General features: G+C 44.5%; 1 protein-coding gene and 1 non-coding gene across 2 annotated transcripts; both read left to right on the top strand.

The window, feature by feature from the left end:
• Nucleotides 1-207: 207 nt before the first annotated feature.
• PPP1R8 (protein phosphatase 1 regulatory subunit 8) lies at nt 208-19,506 on the top strand. Its single transcript, XM_025856389.2, has 7 exons — nt 208-353; nt 2,248-2,308; nt 8,149-8,302; nt 9,626-9,846; nt 11,852-11,996; nt 15,865-15,929; nt 18,047-19,506. Exons 1-7 carry the CDS (start codon nt 298-300, stop codon nt 18,398-18,400), a joined length of 1,056 nt encoding a protein of 351 aa, XP_025712174.1. The 5' UTR covers nt 208-297; the 3' UTR covers nt 18,401-19,506.
• LOC112812450 (small Cajal body-specific RNA 1) lies at nt 4,016-4,181 on the top strand. Its single transcript, XR_003205300.1, has one exon.
• Nucleotides 19,507-19,763: the final 257 nt, after the last annotated feature.

Below are 19,763 nucleotides of genomic sequence, written 5' to 3'. Positions count from 1 at the left end.
GGGAGACCGATACCCCTCCTTACAAGCCCCTTTCCTCAGACACTTCCCGGCCAAGGAAAGCCCTACCCTCCCGAGACTTTTCCAGAGAAGCCCAGCTGTCTCAAAACACCGGAAAATAACTTAAAAATCAGATTCCAGTCTTCACGGCCACTAGACACGTCCCATGCGTGCGTAAGTAGACGTGCGCGCGCGCGCGCGAGTGCGTACGCACAGACTGCTGGGATGCCGCCTCTCCCCTCGGGTCTTCCAGTTTCCCGGCGTGCTTAGGGCCCGCCAAATGGGAGGGGGAGACGCAAGATGGCGGCAGCCGCGAACTCCGGCTCCAGCCTCCCGCTGTTCGACTGCCCGACCTGGTGAGTGGCGGGGTGGCCAAGGCTGGAGTGGCCTGGCCCGGTCTGGCTTGGCCCGGACTGGCAGGGCAGCTCATTTCTCGCAGCAAGCCGAACGGCTCAGAGACCCTGGAACTGATTGAGGGAGAACTGTCCGTCGGGCCGGGCGGCGTGTGGAGGAACCAGGAGCCTGGAGCCCGGGCCCAGAAACTGAGGAAACCCAGACTGGGGGGCTCTGGGGTGCTCGCTTAGGCAGTCCCTTGGGCGATCAGCCGGTTGCCGGGGCCCTTCGGGGCCTTGGCCCCGAACTTACCCCAACTCCTGACTGAGTGCCTGGTGCTCTTGTGGAGCACCGTACCTGCCCCCCTGCTCTCCGTCCCGAGCGCGCACGAGTCCGCTTCCCGGCCCCAGCCCAAGCTCAGTGCCCCGCATCCCTCTGTTGTTGCTGCATCTCCCGTGCGGTACTTGTCTGTCTCCCGCAGACTGGAAGCTCCCTGAGGGCAGGGACGGCTTGACCCATCTCGAAGCCGGGCACAAGTGGACATCAGTAATTGCTGAGATGAACCCCTTTCAACCCTTCTCAAGCTCTTGGGAATAATGGAATAATTTAATTTAGTCTTTGAGCAGGGTACAAGATGAATACATATGAATTGGCTTGCAAGGAGACCCATCCGAGTTAGAGCTGTTTCTGCTGTAGCTCATCACAGTTTATGCATTATTCCTTTTTCTTTCCCGTTATATTGAGCTCCTCAAGGGCAAGGGCTGTCTGATTCATATTCGTGTCCCCAGCTCCTAGGCCTAAGCCAGGCACATAGTAGGAGTTCAGAAGGCATGTTGTGGATGTAACATTTAACTTTCCTTTCCCTGTTTACTGTACAAAATGGGCTTTTGTCCAATGCACTGTCCTTTCAACAACTGCCGTATAGAGGAGTTGGGACAGGATTGTGAGATGACTATGTTGCATCTTCAGTTAGATGGATGAGGATGCAGTGTGTGTGTGTGTGTGTGTATGCAAATGTAGGGGCTCTGGCAAGATTGTTCTTTCTTCAAACTTAAAAGGAGCAAAGACCGGAAGCAAGTGAAAGTGTGGCTGTTTTCTGGGTCCCTCTGCATTTTTGTAGCACCCAGTTGTTTCAGTCTACAAGTTGTATGCCTATTTTGGTCCCTTGCTGCATTGATTTCAGAAGTTGGACCAGGACTGTAAACTTACAGTTAGAAGAGACTATTTGAGATCACCTACCATTTCCTCAGAGTCTGGTATGTACCAGGCACTGTTTGGTGCTCTGATGTATATGTATCCCTCATGAATGGTGTTATAAGAAGTATAGAGAACAGTTTCCTGAAACATACCATTGAAGGAAGACCTGTTCAAGAGTAACAAACATCTCTTGTATTTATTGGTACCTGGTTTTATGGGCATGCTTTTGGATTGCCCTAGCTCTCTAATTATGCACCTGTGATTTGGTCTCAGAGCTCAGGACAGTACCCTCTGTTTATTCTGTGATGAGACTAATCTTGATCAGCCCCAAACACCAACTGATTTATTCTACCTTTATAGGGGATTAGTGGTAGTGATAAATCTTAGATTCAAACTCCAAGTAACCAGACTACAGCAGCTATAGTACTTGGACTCTCTCTGCTGCTTTTTCTCTGAGGTTGATATCCAGTGTTAAAATATAGGTTTCTTTGGTGCTGCTCTAAATACAGATCCAGTAAAGTCTGTTTTAGAGCAATTGAATCACTGGGGAAGTGTCAAATGTAGAAAGGAGCTGTAATAACAGTGAAGTAGATGACATTTCTGCTTGAACATGAACTAATTATAGGCTGGTAGAAGAGCTGCATTGTTGAATGGGACAGTGATTGTAAATGGCATTTACAAACTCATCCTGAAAATGCTTTTCTCACTCTTATTTTTCAGGGCAGGTAAACCCCCACCTGGTTTACATCTGGATGTAGTCAAAGGAGACAAGCTAATTGAGGTATGGAAATACATGTCTTCCCTTTTTTTTCTCGTCACACTAAACATTTTTGCCAGTGACTCATTTTTCCACCCCCTCTCCTGTGCTTTGTTTTCCAGCAATGCTACTTTTGTTCATCCTGATTTTTTTTCTATTAAAAGCACATGGTGATATAACACATTCAAACCTAGTATCTCCCACAGATGCTCAGTTTTTTGTGACTTCTCTCACCTTCCAAATGAAGGGTTTTAATTGATCATAGGCTTATGAGTCCCCATCAAACTGGACTTGGTGAATTCTATCTCTCTGAGGACATGGAGTTGTGTGGAAGTTACAAGATACACAGTAACTAAAGAAGAAAGTGAATGATGTAGATTGCGTTTCACTTTTGGGTTGCATTTATGCAATTCAGGCCCAAGCCCTTCAAAGAAGTATAGTAAGCTAAGATGCTTGCTCAAAAAAGAGAACGGCATGGTGATGAAACTCATTCATTCATTCAAAACACTTATTGAATGCTTATTGTGTGCCAGTCATTGTGCTCAGCAGAGGGACTACAACAGTGAACAAAACAGCATGGTTCCTGTCCTCAGATTATCTGGTAGGAAACACAATCACACAAAAATTACATGATTATAATTTAAATAAGTACTATACAGGAAAAGTTTAGCTGAATTCCAGCTTTGCTTTTTTTTTAAGATTTTATTTATTTATTTAAGAGAGAATGAGAGAGAGCACGAGAGGGAAGAGGGTCAGAGGGAGAAGCAGACTCCCTGCTGAGCAGGGAGCCCGATGTGGGACTCCATCCCGGGACTCCAGGATCATGACCTGAGCCGAAGGCAGTCGCTTAACCAACTGAGCCACCCAGGCGCCCCAGAATTCCAGCTTTTATACAAGTCTTTAGAATGAACACCACATGGAACTTCATGAGAACATGAATTTTGATTAGATATTAGGTTGTATAAGTTTTTTTAATCCTTACGGTGCCATTTACTTACCAAGAAATGGAGATTATGCCCACTATGACCATGGAGTTGTGAGTTTCCATGTCTTAAGGCAATTTTATGTTTGCTCACTCAGGTAGAATTTTAGGTTCAAGGCCCCATTATTGAATGCAGTTGGTTTTCTTTGGCGTGTATAGTAAAGATCAAGATGGTTGAAAGGCATCTGTGAGATCTCCTGAAGGAGACCCAGGTGTTTTGCAAAGTATTAAGGCATGAATTGTGATGAATTCTGTTAATTCATCATGCCCTTAGCCCGTCACTTATAGAGGCCTTTTGTGTTGAGTTCTTCTATCTTAAAGGTTGCAAAACATCCAGATTATTCAAGGAAATAATTTAGCTAGAATGTCTGTAAAGCCTTTTTTACTATAGACTGTTCCACAGATGTAAAATATCGTCGCTAAATAGCATGAAGCTTTGAAGACATAGAGGAATTTATTTTGGTACTAGAATTTAGTAAATCTCTAGTTTGTAGTAGAAAGAAATAGTGAGGCATAGCCTTAATGCTAATACCACATCCCTTTGTGAGATAATTTATATTTCCAAAGCACTCTGATTTGTCAAACATCCCTCTGATTACTGGTTTCCATTAACTGATCATGTTTTCTGTCTTTCAGTGCTCTTAGGTATGCTGAGTTGCCACACGATTGTCAAGTTACAATCCTTAGACATCACTGTATTGTTTTGGAAAGGAATGGACCTAAGAGATGCTTATTTTTAAGGATTTAGGCAGCACTTGATACTAACCGAGCTATCTATATCCTAGCCTTGTGTCAAAGGCTTGTGATGTGTTGTGATAGCTGGGTTTAAGAAGTGCAATATTAAAACAAAAGCCATGAGTCGTTTAAGCCCAGTGTGTAAAGACACACTCTGAGTTATAACTCAGAGGCACAACTGAATAGTGGTTATTAGCCATAGCTAGTCAAGAAATTATGCTGTTAGTTACTGTTGAAAAACGAATAAATTATTTCGTTCACTTGACGTTGTCCAAGAATTAACACATTTCCTTAATTCTAAGACATACTGTTACCCCCATATATTTGAACATTTCTGTAATTCAGATGCCTTTAAAAATATATATATATATTTGACAGAGAGAGAGGGAGAAAGCACAAGCAGGGGGAATGGCAGGCAGAGGGAGAGGGAGAAGCAGGTTTCACCACTGAGCAGGGAGCCCGATGTGGGGTTCAATCCCTGGGCCCTGGGATCATGACCTGAGCCAAAGGCAGTTGCTTAACTGACTGAGCCACCCAGGTGCCCCTTGAGATGCCTTTAATAATGAAGGTATATCTTTAATTTGGAAACCGTTTCTCTTTCCCACCCCCCTGAACACCTAAATCTCTGATATGTCTTTGGCACCTTAGCATTAGAGAAATTTGGCCAGTGTTATATTAGAACCCAGGAGTGGGTGATCTTATGTATTGCTTCCTTGAGACCAGCTTATGAGCACTGTAGTTAGCAAATTTAAGTTTGTGCATACATCATCTGTGTGCATATAAATATAACTGAAAAATGCTGTGAGATTCAGCCTGCATAGACAGTACCCGGAAGGAACAAGATGTTGAAATTTCAGGGCTCTCTTAATTCTAAATCAGTGTCTGATTTTTAACCCAAATGTTAAAACTTGGGGATGACATGGGGATGGTTGATTGAGCTGTCAGGCTGCTGTTAAATCTTGGGGCTCCATAGTGGTACAGGCCTGGCATAAGCTCTGCCAGCAGCAGATGGGCACTGCTGGACAGAGTTTCCCATAGGTGACCCACATACGTCGACTAGCTTGAACCAGTTGGGTCTTAAGGCTAAGCCTCAAAGAGGCTGGGTAAGTGATAGTTAAAAGAAAAATTAAGAATGTGACCCATAGCACTTGTTCACTTCTTAAAAAGACTGAGTAACTGATAGTTAAAAGAAAAATTAAGGACATAACCCATAGTACTTGTTCACTTCTTAAAATGTTCCTTGCCTTATGGTGCATTTTTTCAATGTAGGTAGAGTGAAGAAAATACATAATGTAGTGGTTAATAGAGCTTGGACTCTGAAGTAAGACGGACCTGAATTTCTTTTTCTTTATTTTAAAGATTTTTATTTATTGAGAGAGAGAGAGAGAGAGCATGAGAGGGAGGAAGGTCAGAGGGAGAAGCAGACTCCCTGCTGAGCAGGGAGCCCGATGCGGGACTCGATCCTGGGACTCCAGGATCATGACCTGAGCTGAAGGCAGTCGCTTAACCAGCTGAGCCACCCAAGCACCCCGGACCTGAATTTCCAGTTACAAATACAGTAGTAACCCCCTTAACTGCGGTACCGTTTCAGTTACTGGCACAGCTGATCCTTCTGACATGTTGTCAGAGGTCAGTTGTGGTCTAATGCTGTGTCACAGTGTCTGCGTCGTTCCCCTCACTTCATCTTATCACGTAGGCATTCTGTCATCTCACATCATCACAGGAAGAGTGAGTATAGTACAATAAAATATTTTGAGAGAGATACCACATTCGCATTAACTTTTATTGCAGTATATTGTTATAATTGTTCTCTTTTATTATTGTTGTTAATCTCTTACTGTGTAATTTATATATTAAAGTTTATCATAGGTATGTATGTATAGGAAAAGACACAGTATATAAAGTTTGGTATTATACGAGGTTTCAGGCATCCACTGGGGGTCTTGGAATATATCTCCCACAGATAAGGGGGTAACTACTGTGTTTAGCTGTGTGAACTTGAATATGTTAATTACTGTCTTTGAGTCTCAATTTTGTCATCATAAAAATAAGAATAAAAGTACCTGCCCACCGCACAGAGTGGTTGTGGAGACGAAATGACATAGCAGGAAACCTAGCACAGTATATGGCACCTAAGTGCTCAGCAGTATCAGTGGGAGGTATAATTCTGGATTCATAAGGGGAACACCAAAGCACAGGGGAGAATAGTGGCCCAGTGTGAGTTTAGTGACAGCCAGGAATGAAATCTAAGCCTCTTGAGTCCTACCTGGTACTATACTAACTTGACTATTTCTCTCCTCAGCTTTGTGCTATCTTCTCTTGGGGATTTCAGGAGGAGTGTAGTGTGAAATGTGAGCTAGAGCTTAAGGAGACCTGTGTGTAAAGGAAAAATATAACATTCTTGAGCAGTCAAGTTGTAGACTTCTAGAACTGGGAAAGTGTTAGCAGTAATTCATCTAGAGTCCTTCATCTACAACAACCCAGTCTACAACCAACCAGCAAAGGCTTTACTGATTCAGGTTTAAAAGAAAGATAAGAATTGGGAGCCTGACTGGCTCGGTCGGTGGAGTGTGTGACTGTTGATCTCGGGGTCATGAGTTCAAGCCCCACATTGGGTGTAGAGATTACTTAAATAAAAATTTAAAAAAAAAATTAAAAGAAAAATAAGGACATTGTTGTGAGTGTTCCATAAAGCTAAAATGAGCTCAAAGAATGTCCTTTATCCTTATCCTTCCTACTTATTTGGTGTTGAAATGACCTTTCTTTTATAAAATGATTATGATGCTACTAATTGGTGAGAATTTTTTTTAATGTCCTTCTTTGACAAAATCAAAAGTTAACAATTCTACATCAGCTCCTTCTCCCCTCATATTTTTTTTTTTATAATAGTTTCCTAGTCTGTGAAATCCCCTTTTCTGATGTTATACTGGGACATTCTATAGTTTTGGGTCCTTTTTAGTCCCGTAGCAGTGTCTAGAAACATTTTAGAGCTCTTCTCTTAGAATTGTTTCACACAGTGGCACATTGTTTACAATATTGGTATTGCAGGTCATTCACACCTGAGTTCAAATCCCAGCTCTGCTACTTAACCGGCTGGGCCACCTTGGATGAGTGACTTCATCTCTCTCCATCTGTTTTCTTGTCTTTAACAATAGAGGTGATACTTGTTTCACAGAGTTGTTTTGAGAATTAGATGAGATTATGCTTAAAATGCCTAGCGGTAAATAGTCTGTCAATAAATCTTAATCCCCATACCCTTCTTCCCTAAACCTAGAAAATCTTTGCCCCATGTAGTAGTTCTATGTTTGGACACAGCAAATACTCATTTAGAGTTAACTTAGAGTAATATTTTTTTGTGGCCAATGAAGTTAGATTTAGGTACATACAGTGATATCTAATGTAATTGTACTTCCTAAAGAGGGTTCCAAAAATACTTGGGGCTATGGCAGCATGATTAGAATACACATAGGTGTTTACACCCCTTTCCTTTCCTCACCGATTGTTAATATTCATTCGAATGTAGATTTTCTGAACAGCAGCCTTACTACTTTGTAGACATGCTTTGTATTTCTTGTTTCCTGGTTGGCCTAAAATTAAGATCCAGTGAAATCTTAAATTTCCCATGGATGGAAGACAGCCACTCCCACAGGCTACATCATCTAATAGAATTAAGAAAAGTTCTTTTCATACCAACACAAGACATTTAACCGCTGCATTTGGGGAGATTAATTGCATCTCCCCTCCAAAATGCTAGTAAATTATTCTGAGCTTTTTTTTTTTAATTTTTTTTTAAAGATTTTATTTATTTACTTGAGAGAGAGAATGAGAGAGAGAGAGAGAGAGAGCATGAGAGGGGGGAGGGTCAGAGGGAGAAGCAGACTCCCCGCTGAGCAGGGAGTCCGATGTGGGACTCGATCCCAGGACTCCAGGATCATGACCTGAGCCGAACGCAGTCGCTTAACCAACTGAGCCACCCAGGCGCCCTATTCTGAGCTTTTTATCTTGAAGAATAGTGGGAAATAATTTTGTTTTCACCTTGGCAAGGAATTTTATTTACTCAAGATTCTCTACTTACTAGATTGGAAGAATTTTTGCTAAACCCTACTGAAACAAGATTTAAGTAATATTTAATTTAATATTTATTTAGAAACTGATTATTGATGAGAAGAAGTATTACTTATTTGGGAGAAACCCTGATTTGTGTGACTTTACCATTGACCACCAGTCTTGCTCTCGGGTCCACGCTGCCTTGGTCTACCACAAGCATCTGAAGAGAGTTTTCCTAATAGATCTCAACAGTAGTAAGTAACTCACATCCCATCCCGTTCGTTTCACACATTCCCTTTGGGGCAATGTGAAAATGCTCTTTGGGTTCTTCAGTTTTGAAATCATGTTTTATTGCTCATCGAGGAAGAAGTTTGTTTGGTTTTTAAATCAGCTCCTCTTTCTGTGATATCTCCTATTTTCCTGAAATAATTGATGACTAGAGAGAGAAGAGGGTTTTGGGAAGTCATGTCCTGGAAAAGGCAATAGGTATATACAGAGAACAAAAAAAAGGGTACCCAGGAACCAGGGGCTCTGGGTATTCAGGTGTTTATGGGACCGTGATAAAATTGTGGTCTGGTTTAAGCAGAAGCCATGGAAAACTCCATTAATGTATTAGAGTAGTGTTGCAGGACATTAAAAAATACTTGCTTTGAGCAAAGTTTAATTTTTTATAATGGGTTCTTTATTCCAGCTACATTTTGCTTTGACTACTAATAATACCAATTTTAATTCCATGAGCACACTCCAAGTAAGATTTTCATCTTTGCCAAAGATAATCCCAGAAATGCACTTGAGACAACTGCATGGGGCTCTGAAGTTTATTCATTTTGCCCATGTATCTGTATAGTGTAAAATGTAAAGCCTCCTGCTCCTGGGCTGATCATGTGCTACTCCTTCTCCCCTCCTCTAGCGCGCGCGCACGCACGCACGCACACACACACACACACACACACATAATCTGCTTATATAATGACTTTGGAGGGGCTTGTGTCACAAGTACTTACTTGCAAATTTATCTCATCTTTTCTTTCCATTTTATAACATGCAGAATGCTGACATGGAGAAATATTGAGACTCTCTAGTAGAATTTTGGTTTGCCTTGGCATTCATAATGCACCTGTTTCAGCCAACATCCTTTATTGTCCTGGGGAAAACCCAAACATAACTGCCACCAGGCCAGAAGTTCTTATGTTCCTTACACTTGGGGCTGGAGAGGTCAGACCACAGCAATGCCTGTCTTCTGCCTTGCGGGGCATGGCTGTCGCTGGGTTGGAGCCATTCCTGCTAGACCCAGAATGAAGCCACACCTGTCCAGCGGAGAGTGAGCAATGGTCTTTGTTCGATGGGGTAGCGACGGGTCTGGAGATATGTAAGAAATGCACTGAAGAGATTCAAGACTCAGTGAACAGTTTCCTTTTCATGGGGACCCATGACAAGGGATGCAAAGCGGACCCAGTGCTATTTTCATTTTAAAAAGCAAAACTGATGTGCTGGGAGGAACTGCTTGCCCTCCTACAACTCAGGTTGGATTTTGTTTCTGTGTTTCTCTCTTACATTTCTGATTTGGTTATTCCCAGCACACGGCACTTTCTTGGGTCACATTCGGTTGGAACCTCACAAGCCTCAGCAGATTCCCATCGATTCCACAGTCTCATTTGGCGCATCCACAAGAGCCTACACTCTACGTGAGAAGCCTCAGACGCTGCCGTCAGCTGTGAAGGGAGATGAGAAGATGGGTGGAGAGGACGATGAGCTCAAGGGCTTGCTGGGGCTTCCAGAGGAGGAGACCGAGCTTGATGTAATTCCATATCCATCTACGGTGTTATTTTGTCTTTTGGGACTCTGGGTTTTGCAGTATGTAGCTGTTCTGTGTAGCTTGAAATGCCAGTGACTTAGCATCACGAGGTTTGCCGCTTTGCCAGTATAGTGTGTCCAGATGTGAGGCACCTGGGACAGCTGCGCCATGTGGGCTTGGTTATGTCCAGCCAGGCCTCGCGAGGAGTTCCTGTCAGACCTTCATGGTCGTCTGTATACCTTCATTGGATGTTAGAAGCCAGGGCTGGGAGTTAAACTTTCCTGGAGCTGCCCTGTCCAATGTGGTAGCTACTAACCACATTTCTGGTACTCAGTAGTCACATGTGGCTAATGACTACCATATTGAATGACAAGGATATAGAACATTTCCATCACCCAGAAAGTTTCGTCAGACAGGTCAGGCTTAGAGAGACTGAAGCTTTCGTTCATTTACATTGCTTTTTTTGTTTGTTTGTTTTTTAAGATTTTATTTATTTGACAGAGAGAGAGACAGCGAGAGAGGGAACACAAATGGAGTGGGAGAGGGAGAAGCAGGCTTCCCGCCGAGCAGGGAGCCCGATGTGGGGCTCAATCCCAGGACCCTGGGATCATGACCCTAGCCGAAGGCAGATACCTAACGATTGAGCCACCCAGGCGCCCCAACATTACCTTTTTTTAATATGGCTCAAATAGCCTAAGAATCTCTGAGTAGAACTAGACTGCTTTTGGTCTTATGGGCCTAGCTGCCCTGAAGGCCATGAATTTTACAAGATGTAATTTTAAAGTGCTAAAGTTGTCCTTTTCTAGGGGCTAGCCCCAGTGGCTTGTGATGCATCTGTTGTCTTTAACATGTCCATCGCTGCACTGGTGTGACTGGTCTATTCAGGTAGACAAATGCCAGCATGCCCTTACCCACCCTCATACGTTTACCTCTTGTTCATCAAGGCAGTTTCTCAGCCCTTAGGAGAAAAAGCACAACAGAAATCTTATCATTTACAAGTTACTTTGTTCTGGGCGCCTGGGTGGCTCAGTTGGTTGGGCGACTGCCTTCGGCTCAGGTCATGATCCTGGAGTCCCTGGATCGAGTCCTGCATCGGGCTCCCTGCTCAGCGGGGAGTCTGCTTCTCCCTCTGACCCTCCCCCCATCTCATGTGCTTTCTCTCTCATTCTGTCTCTCAAATAAATAAATAAAATCTTTAAAAAAAAAAACAAAACAAAAAAAACAAGTTACTTTGTTCTAAAGAAGTAGCCTCATAGCCAGGCACCTTGCTGACAGTCACCGTTCCCCATCTCACCTCCAGGGTGCTTCCCTGCTTCCCTGTCTTTTAAGTTCAGTTTGTTAGGTCCTCCCTGGGTCTTCATTCTCAAGACATTTAGAGTGTCTCAGACTGCAGTGCAGATTGGAATAGGTCCAGAGGATTGGGAAGAGGCAGGCAGCAGTGCCGAGGCCAAGTAAATCATTGAAATAGATGGGTGGTTATGAATAGAAATGGGGCCATACACAGGGACGGGGAGTGACAAACCATTAATGCCAAATATTAAGTGCACTGGCCCTGTCCTTCTGAGCTCTAGTCGGGAGGGCTGCTGGGAAAGAAGCTGTCAGTTGCCCTCTCATCTCTGTTTCGTTACTTTAAGGCAGTTCATGGAGTTCCTCCCAGTCACATTCTTTAATTCTCAGCATGAAGACATGATAGTCTTTCCCCCAGAAACATAGAGAACCTCACCTCAGGGATATTTACATAGATGACCTGTTCTCAACTCAAGGTTCTTCACCTCCTTGTGACCATCATTGCCCCACTAGTCAGTGAGGATGTTCCATATTTTGTAAAAAGAGGCTTGTTAATAGTAGCAGTCTAAGGGCAGTAATGAATCTTTTCTGAATACAAGAGGATCTTGTTTGCCTGGGGAGGTTAACATTCGCTCCTAAAGCCTTGCCCCTTGTTTAGCTCTGTGGTCTTCAGATTCCCTGTGTACTGACTCCTGTCTGTCTTGTGTGAACCCTGGCCTAGAACCTGACAGAGTTCAACACTGCCCACAACAAGCGGATTTCCACCCTGACCATTGAGGAGGGGAATCTCGACATTCAGAGACCAAAGAGGAAGAGGAAGAACTCTCGGGTGACTTTCAGTGAGGATGATGAGATCATCAACCCAGGTGAAATGTCTTCCTAGTTTCTTCCAGTGAAAAAGCTGTGATCTCAGAGAGTAGTGTGCACAATGTGTAGGTTGGTTATAATGTTTCTCAACAAGGTGTAGGATAACCAGTGCTATATTAAGGAAAGAGAATTCTTACCGATCATCAGTGGAGTACCCTCAAACGCTCAAGTATTATCCAGTTGCAGTGTGAAAAAAACAGACAAAGAAAGGGCCTGCGTAATGCAGTATACAGAGCCAGGCTGTAATTCCCACCTGCTGGTCCAGCAAGTCTGTGTCCTAGTGGAGGCTGAAGTAGAGTTGTTTGTTGTCTTTTACCTCAGAGTAGAGCATTACTGTCTTTGTGGAATTCTGAGTGTGAGTGGTAACTCTAAGATTGGAGAGCCTTGTGCTGCCACCATTAACTGCACTAAAGACTTGCCTCTCTGTAAGGAAGTAATGTATAGAGAGTTTGTATGGAAGCGTCAGCAAAGTGAGAGCATCTGTTTATGGGAAGGCCACCAAATTCACCAATTTGTTCCATCATTCAACATCCATTTATTGGGCTCACATATATATCAAGTACTCTGGTAGGTAGATGACATTGAGCGAGGAGGTATCATTTGTATGATGAGGATGGAATTGAGATTCTGAAAACCCTGTTAGAAATCAGTCTCAATGGATAGAAATGAAGATCCCAAACTAACAAGTTGCTTTTACTTCCCAAATGAAATACAGTGAGAATAACCTTCAGGTCCTGCATATAGGTTCAAAATATCAATTATTTAAATGGAGAGGATCCATTCCAGTGACAGCTCATTAAAAAAAAAAAAATCTAGGGAGTTTAGTTAATTGAATGAGTCATCAGGGGGATGTGGAAACTAATCAAGTGCAGTTTAAAATTGCATTAATAGAAGAGTAGGGGATAGTAACCCCACTCACCTGTGTTCTGAGCAGAACTCACCCAAACAGGTTACCAAATGCAAGCACAGCCTCAGCCACTGAATGTGTTATGTAGTCCTGAGGGAGGAGGAGACTCACAGCTATGGAACACTGTCCTCCAAATGCTGGGAATGTAGGGGAACCATGCTTGAGGAGGCATGGCCTCTGTGGGTGGATATTTGCAGGGCTGACCTTAGGGAGGAAAGAGTAGGGAAAGCCAGAGCCAGTGAGTAGCAAGTATTTGGCTCAGGATAAAAAACAACAACAAAATCCTTATATTTAGAAGAAGAATCAGAAAGATCCAGGCGTTTGTTTGGTGTGTGAAGTAGAGAGGATTACTATCCAAGCAGTGAATGGCCAATGGAAGTGTTCAGGCAGGGGCTGAGTGACCAGTTGGGGAAACTTATTTCTGGACCCCAGAACCTACTGAATAAGAATTCCTAGGGGTTGGACCTAGAAATTTTATAGTTTTAAACAAGCTCTTTTTTGTACTGATGAACAGCCAGCAACTTAGGAATCACTGGACTAGTCAATCTTTTAAATCTCTTTTAGAACTCAGGTTCTGGTCTGTTGTTTTTCTCCTTGAAAATTATTGCCCTGGGGGGCACCTGGGTGGCTCAGTCAGTTAAGCATCCCACTCTTGGATTTGGCTCAGGTCGTGTTCTCAGGATTGTGGGATCAAGCCCCTTGCTGGGCGCTGTGCTGAGTGTGGAGTCTGCTAGAGTTTCTTTCTCTCTCTCCGTCTGGCCCTCCCCTTCATGTGCTTATGCTGTCTCTCCCTCTTCCTCTCTCTCTCAAATAAGTAAATAAATCTTTTTTAAAAAATTAAAAAGAAAAAGAAAATCATTGACCTGGCGCAAAATGTGTATTCAGACAGAGCCTCACATAGCGGTTAAGAAGACCTGGGTTTGAAATGAGCCTCTTCACTTAGTAGCTCTGTGACCTTGACCAAGTGACTTAACAGATATTGGCCTCACAGGACTGGTGGGGAGGCTAAATGATTAATATATGTACAGATACTTTATTTTTTTATTTCTTTAAAGATTTTATTTATTTATTTGACAGAGACACAGCGAGAGAGGGAGCACAAGCAGGGGGAGTGGGAGAGGGAGAAGCAGGCTTCCCGCCGAGCAGGGAGCCTGATGTGGGGCTCGATCCCAGGACCCTGGGATCATGACCTGAGCCGAAGGCAGATGCCTAACGACTGAGCCACCCAGGTGCCGCCTGTACAGATACTTTAGATCAGTGCTCAGCACTCAGTGAGCCCTTGACAAATGTTAGCCATTATCCTCAGTGTCATCAAACCATCACTTTTGCATTTTGTCCATGCAGCCGTTCCTATACCAGAAGTAGACTTACTAGCAAGGAACTTGGTGGTAGATCTTCGAGGAGCAGAGATCTCGTGGGATGGGTTTATCCTCTTTCTTGGAGAGGAATGGCTAGAGATGAGGAGAGGGTGAGAGGCCCGAGCACCGTTCAGCCAGCATGGCATAGGACAGGGTCCCCCAGAGAGTTATCCTCCCCCTCCACAGGCCTTTTGCGCACGTGGGGTGCGTCCCCCCTGAGCCACCCCTCTTGGGCTCCGTTGCTCTTTTGCTTCATTTAGCTTGCCTTGCTGAGGGGACGTTTGGAACAGGGCTCCTATGGGGTGAGAAAAAAGGTAAGAATGCCTTTTATAGAAACCTCGTCCCTTTCCTAATGAGCCTGGATATCTTTTCTTCTTTCTTCTATATATTGTTCATTCACTGAGCAAAGACTGATTGTGAATGTAATGCCAGGGTGTATTCTTTGGAGGCATCTTAATATGTGAAAAACCAGACGTATTAAATAAACAAGGGATTAATTACTCAAATAGTGAATCTCTGTTTTCCAAAGGGATTCATAGGGGTGTTTCTTTGAATAGTAGGCACCCTCTATGCATTTAAAGTCAGATATACAGCCCTTAATAGGGAAACAGTTCCTTTCCCACCACTATATTAAGACAAAGGGGGCTTGTAGTAGTTTTTTTAGTAATGATAGTAAGTCTGCCTGCCTGTTTTCCAGACCTTCAGCCTTCATCGAGAAAGGTCCCATTCATCCCAGGTGACCCAGCCCAGTCGTCCCTTCTGTGCTCCAGGAACACTGTCTTGCACCCCTCCATTGTGTTGTAGCCTGTCCGGCTTTTCAGCCGTGAACTCCTTAAAGGCGGGACAGTATCTTGCTCTTTATTTTGATGCTTGATGTCCAATAAATGAGGCATGAGAGAGTTACTGCAAGCACGTCCCTTCCTTGGTCTTAGCACTTTCTTCCTGCAGTGAATGAGGCTAGAACCAGTAATGTGTGTGTGTGTAACCTGTGAAACGGGGGCTGCTCTCCACCCTGCCTGGACGGGGGCTTCAGCTCCTTTAGTAAGTCTTGATTGTATACCGTTGTTAGGTCAGAAGGCCAGGTTAACTTGGAAGCCCTGGGCCTGAATCCTAATTTCTGGTATTTGCTAATGAGCGGGCATTGGCAAGGTATGTGGTGTGTGACCGCTTCCCATGTGTCATTGTTTTATCACTAGCTTGGGCTTGATGAAATCTCTTTGATTTCCCCCTTCAAAGAGGGACTGATCATATGGAATGGGAAAGAACTTGGGAAAGGCAGTACAGCACAGTGGTCCAGAGCCAAGGCCTATTTCTGGCTGCTTGGACTCAAACCCTGGTCCCTCCACTCCCCAGCAGGGTGACTGGACCAGGCACCTCACCCCTCCAGGCCTGAGCATGTCTGTTAGATGCTGATTGTATTCGTACTCGCCTCGTGGAGTTGTGAGGATTTAACACAGTGCCAGCACTCAGTAAGCACTTGAAGTGTTAAGTTGTATTTTACTGTTTTAATATGAGTTGTGATTACTTTGTTTGCAGTGGGCCCTATTCCCTTAATCATCCCAGCAGAGTATCAAACTAACCCATCTCTCATGTCTTCTGCAGAGGATGTGGATCCCTCAGTTGGTCGCTTCCGGAACATGGTGCAGACTGCAGTGGTCCCAGTCAAGGTAGGAAGCACCTTGTAACAGTATTTGAAATGCCGTACAGTCTGGTTTAGAAACCCATGCTTTTATGTGTAGGTAAGTGTTAATTGTGTGCTTAATTTTAAAACACAGTTTTTGCTCTTCTCCTATTTTTCATCATGTGGAAATACTTTCATTCCACCTGAATCTGCAGGATCCTGGACTGCCATAGAGAGACTGCAGGTGACCAGCCAGCTTGATGCTGCGCGTAAATTAGGGTACGCTGGGAGTCTGTAAAGTTACCTCCCAGCAGGGCGCAGAGAGACCCACTTTCCTTTAGCCTTGCCTTTCTGACTCCAAGTAAGCTGTTAGGCGAGGAAGAGGCATTGTTGCATTTCTGCAGGGCCCCTCCAGCTATGGCCGTGCCTTTGTTGTGTGATTGGGAATGGCACAGATAGGAAAGGCAGGCCAGATTGGATTGGGCTGAAAGATCAGGTATGCTGAAGAGCCAGGAGGTGAAATTACAGAGACATTCTGGTTGCTCAGCATGTGGAGGAACTATGTGACCACTTGGACTGTCCACAGGGAGCAGATGGCCCCTTGAAGTAGTGAGATCCCTGTGAATTAGAGATCTTTAAGAAGTGATTGGAAAATGCTGGTCAGAGGTGCTGTAGAAAGTTTTATTAAAAAAAAAAAGTCTTTAGGGGCTCCTGGGTGACTCAGTCGGTTAAGCGTCTGCCTTCGGCTCAGGTCATGATCCCAGGGTCCTGGGATCGAGCCCCACATCGGGTTCCCTGCTCAGCGGGGAGCCTGCTTCTCCCTCTGCGGCCCCCCCCACGCTTGTGCTTGCACTTTCTCTCTCTTGTTCTCTCTCAGATAAATAAATAAAATCTTAAAAAAAAAAAATCTTTAGGGGCACCTGGGTGGCTCAGTCGATGAAGTGTCCAACTCTTGATCTCAGCTCAGGTCTTGATCTCAGGGTCAAGCCCTGCGTTGGGCTCCATGCTGGGTGTGGAGCCTACTTAAAAAACAAAACAAACAAACAAAACTTTGGACTATATTAGACTAGATTGATTACCTATGTCAAGTTTTTGGTTAGTCTTTTTTAATCCAAAAGGGGTAGAGGGTTGAGGGGGATCTTTCATGAACATTCATAAGCCAGTGTGAAAAAGTACAAGACGGAATATTTCTCTGCATCTCCATAGCGTTTGTGTCACATTTCTCCTAGAGCTCTTTTCTCTCTTTTTGCTTCTTCCTCTGGAATGTTCTATTGTCATTAAAGTATAAAACCAGGGGCCCGTGGGTAGCTTATTCAGTTAAGTGTCCGACTCTTGATTTCGGCTCGGGTCATGATCTTAGGGTCATGGGATTGAGCCCTGCATCAGGCTCCATGCAGGCGTGGAGGCTGCTTAAGATTCCCTCTCTCCCTCTCCTTTCACCACCCCCCCCAAAACAAAGTATAAAACCAGCAGATATTTTTACTTCTTTGTCAGTTTTATTATGATATAATTATTTACATACAGTAAAATACATTTTAAGTGTATAGTTTGGGTTTTGACCAATGTATACACATGGGTAACCACCACTATTATTAATATATAGATTTCCATCACCCCAGAAAGTTCCCTTATGTCCCTTTGCTGTCAGGTCCCCCCACTCCCAGCCCCAAGCACCCAGTAGACTACTTACTATCACACAGATTTGTTTGCTCTCAGATTAATGTTCACAGAGCAGGCGATCAATATGAAGATACTAACTTTTTACTTAAATACTACTACCTATTAACACCTCTGCTTTCCTAAAAGGGTATTTTAACATCAGAAGACAAGGGAGGCTGTGACTACAGGATAAGGAGTAGTCACTTAAACTGGATAGGTTTTACTTTATGAAAAGTTGACCCATGATCCTCATTTTTCTCAGTGTGACGGAGGATTGTGAACCCTTTGTGGGGAGCAGTGTTTGGGAGCCCTCATGTTAGACAGTGACTGTTTGGTCTCTTCAGACCCTGAGACTTCAGGACAGTGAAATAGGTTGTCTGGGAAACAAAACAAGCTAGAGGGTTGGGGGCCTTTCTCCAAGCTTTCTAGGGCTGGAATAGAAAAGGCTAACTAATACCCTCTTGTGCCTCACCTCTTGCTTCCTCTGTTCCTTGCGAACCACAGAAGAAGCGGGTAGAAGGCCCTGGCTCCCTGGGCCTGGAGGAATCGGGGAGCAGGCGCATGCAGAACTTTGCATTCAGTGGAGGACTCTACGGGGGCCTGCCTCCCACGCACAGTGAGGCCGGCTCCCAGCCGCACGGCATCCACGGGACAGCACTCATCGGTGGCTTGCCCATGCCATACCCGAACCTCGCCCCTGACGTGGACTTGACTCCCGTCGTGCCGTCAGCAGTGAACATGAACCCTGCACCAAACCCTGCAGTCTATAACCCCGAAGCCGTCAATGAACCCAAGAAGAAGAAATATGCAAAAGAGGCTTGGCCGGGCAAGAAGCCCACACCTTCCTTACTGATTTGATATTTTTGGTCATGGAGAAGGGTGGGATTGGGTGGGAATTGGGTGGAAGGGTGAGGGAGGAGCTAATGAACTAGGGAGAAAAACTTTCCGTGTGTGCGGTCTCGTCTTTCAGAATGTCTCCTGGGGCCCTAACCGTGTACCATTAAAGCTGGGGAATATCCCATAAAGACCTGTCTTCAGAACACTTTGAGTGTAGAGCAGTGTTTCATATTTCCTGACAACTAAGCTGCCCTGGCTCTTTCCCAGGCCTTCCATCACCTCCTTTTTCTTTTCTCCCTCGTTCTAGGGGCATTTTGATTTAAAGGCGCGTTCCCTGGGAGGAGACTCCAGGCCCTCAGGTGGGATCTAGAGCCGTGGCGGTGGCAACAGCATCACCAGCCTGTGGGGCCAGCAGCCTGATTTCTGTTGACTGTCCCTGTAAGTCCCAGATAGCAAAGGGGTTGCCGTGGACCCCAGGGCGATCAGAAGAGGGTTTAGAATTCTTCAGTTAAGCTAAGGTTTCAACTCAGAGATGTTTGCCTAGGTCCCTGGTTTTGAGGTCCAATAGTTAGGCTTTTTTCTCTTTTGTCCTTTCTGTTGGAATGAGAACATTTTGATTTTCCTTCATCTGTGACCAGTGCCATAGACACGGATGGGTAGTTGGAAACTTACAGTATTGTTGGAACTTTACCTGTTTCTCTTGCCACATCTGAGTACCCTACTTGCCGGAGTTTCTCGTTTGATTCCAGAGTACTGTCCTCTACTCTCTAAAGTCTTGCTTTCCTTTTCAAGTGTGTTGTGAAGGCAATTTTTTAAGGATATGACCAGTTAGAGCAGCAATTCCAGTTAAAAAGGAAAAGATTTTACTTTGCAAGTACCTGATGTCTTTAAGAGGACATTTTTAAATGTTGGTTCAGAGGCTCTCCCCTCCTTTACTGAGAGCTCTCATAACCCAGAGCTCCAGGACTGGGCCCAGCTAACAAACATAGGAGACGAAGGTAGCAAACAGTGATAGGAGCTTTGTACAGAGATTTGTACATTTGTGTAATAGGCCTTTTCACGCTTTATGTGTAGCTTTTTACCTGTAACCTTTATTACATTGTAAATTAAACGTAACTTTTGTCATTCGTGCCGTCTGTGATTTGGTCGCCGTCCCGGATTCCCGCCGCCGTCAGGGCATGTTTGTCAGAGGTACAGCCGATGGACTTGGGAGGCGATGCTCTGGCCCCATTTTATTACCACAAATAAAGATGCCCCCTGCCGAATGTGGAAATTCTAATTAGAGATTCCAGTCCCCAGACTGAAGCCTCACTGAGCAAAGTGGGTTAAGAGGTGCCTGCTGCCCTTCATCGGGAGGCAGAACCGCACAACGGACGCGGGGCGC

This window comes from Callorhinus ursinus, unplaced genomic scaffold (genome assembly GCF_003265705.2).
Source record: "Callorhinus ursinus isolate GAN/ISIS: 27379988/994484 unplaced genomic scaffold, GSC_fseal_2.0 scaffold18, whole genome shotgun sequence".
NCBI classification, from domain to species: Eukaryota; Metazoa; Chordata; class Mammalia; order Carnivora; family Otariidae; genus Callorhinus; species Callorhinus ursinus.
This window is presented reverse-complemented; position numbering and strand designations above follow the sequence as displayed.

Coding starts and splice junctions, on each gene's coding strand:
- PPP1R8 (XM_025856389.2), top strand. CDS start 298: ATGGCGGCAGCCGCGAACTCCGGCTCCAGCCTCCCGCTGTTCGACTGC. Junction 354..2,247: donor CTGTTCGACTGCCCGACCTG/GTGAGTGGCGGG, acceptor CTTATTTTTCAG/GGCAGGTAAACCCCCACCTG. Junction 2,309..8,148: donor AAGGAGACAAGCTAATTGAG/GTATGGAAATAC, acceptor ATATTTATTTAG/AAACTGATTATTGATGAGAA.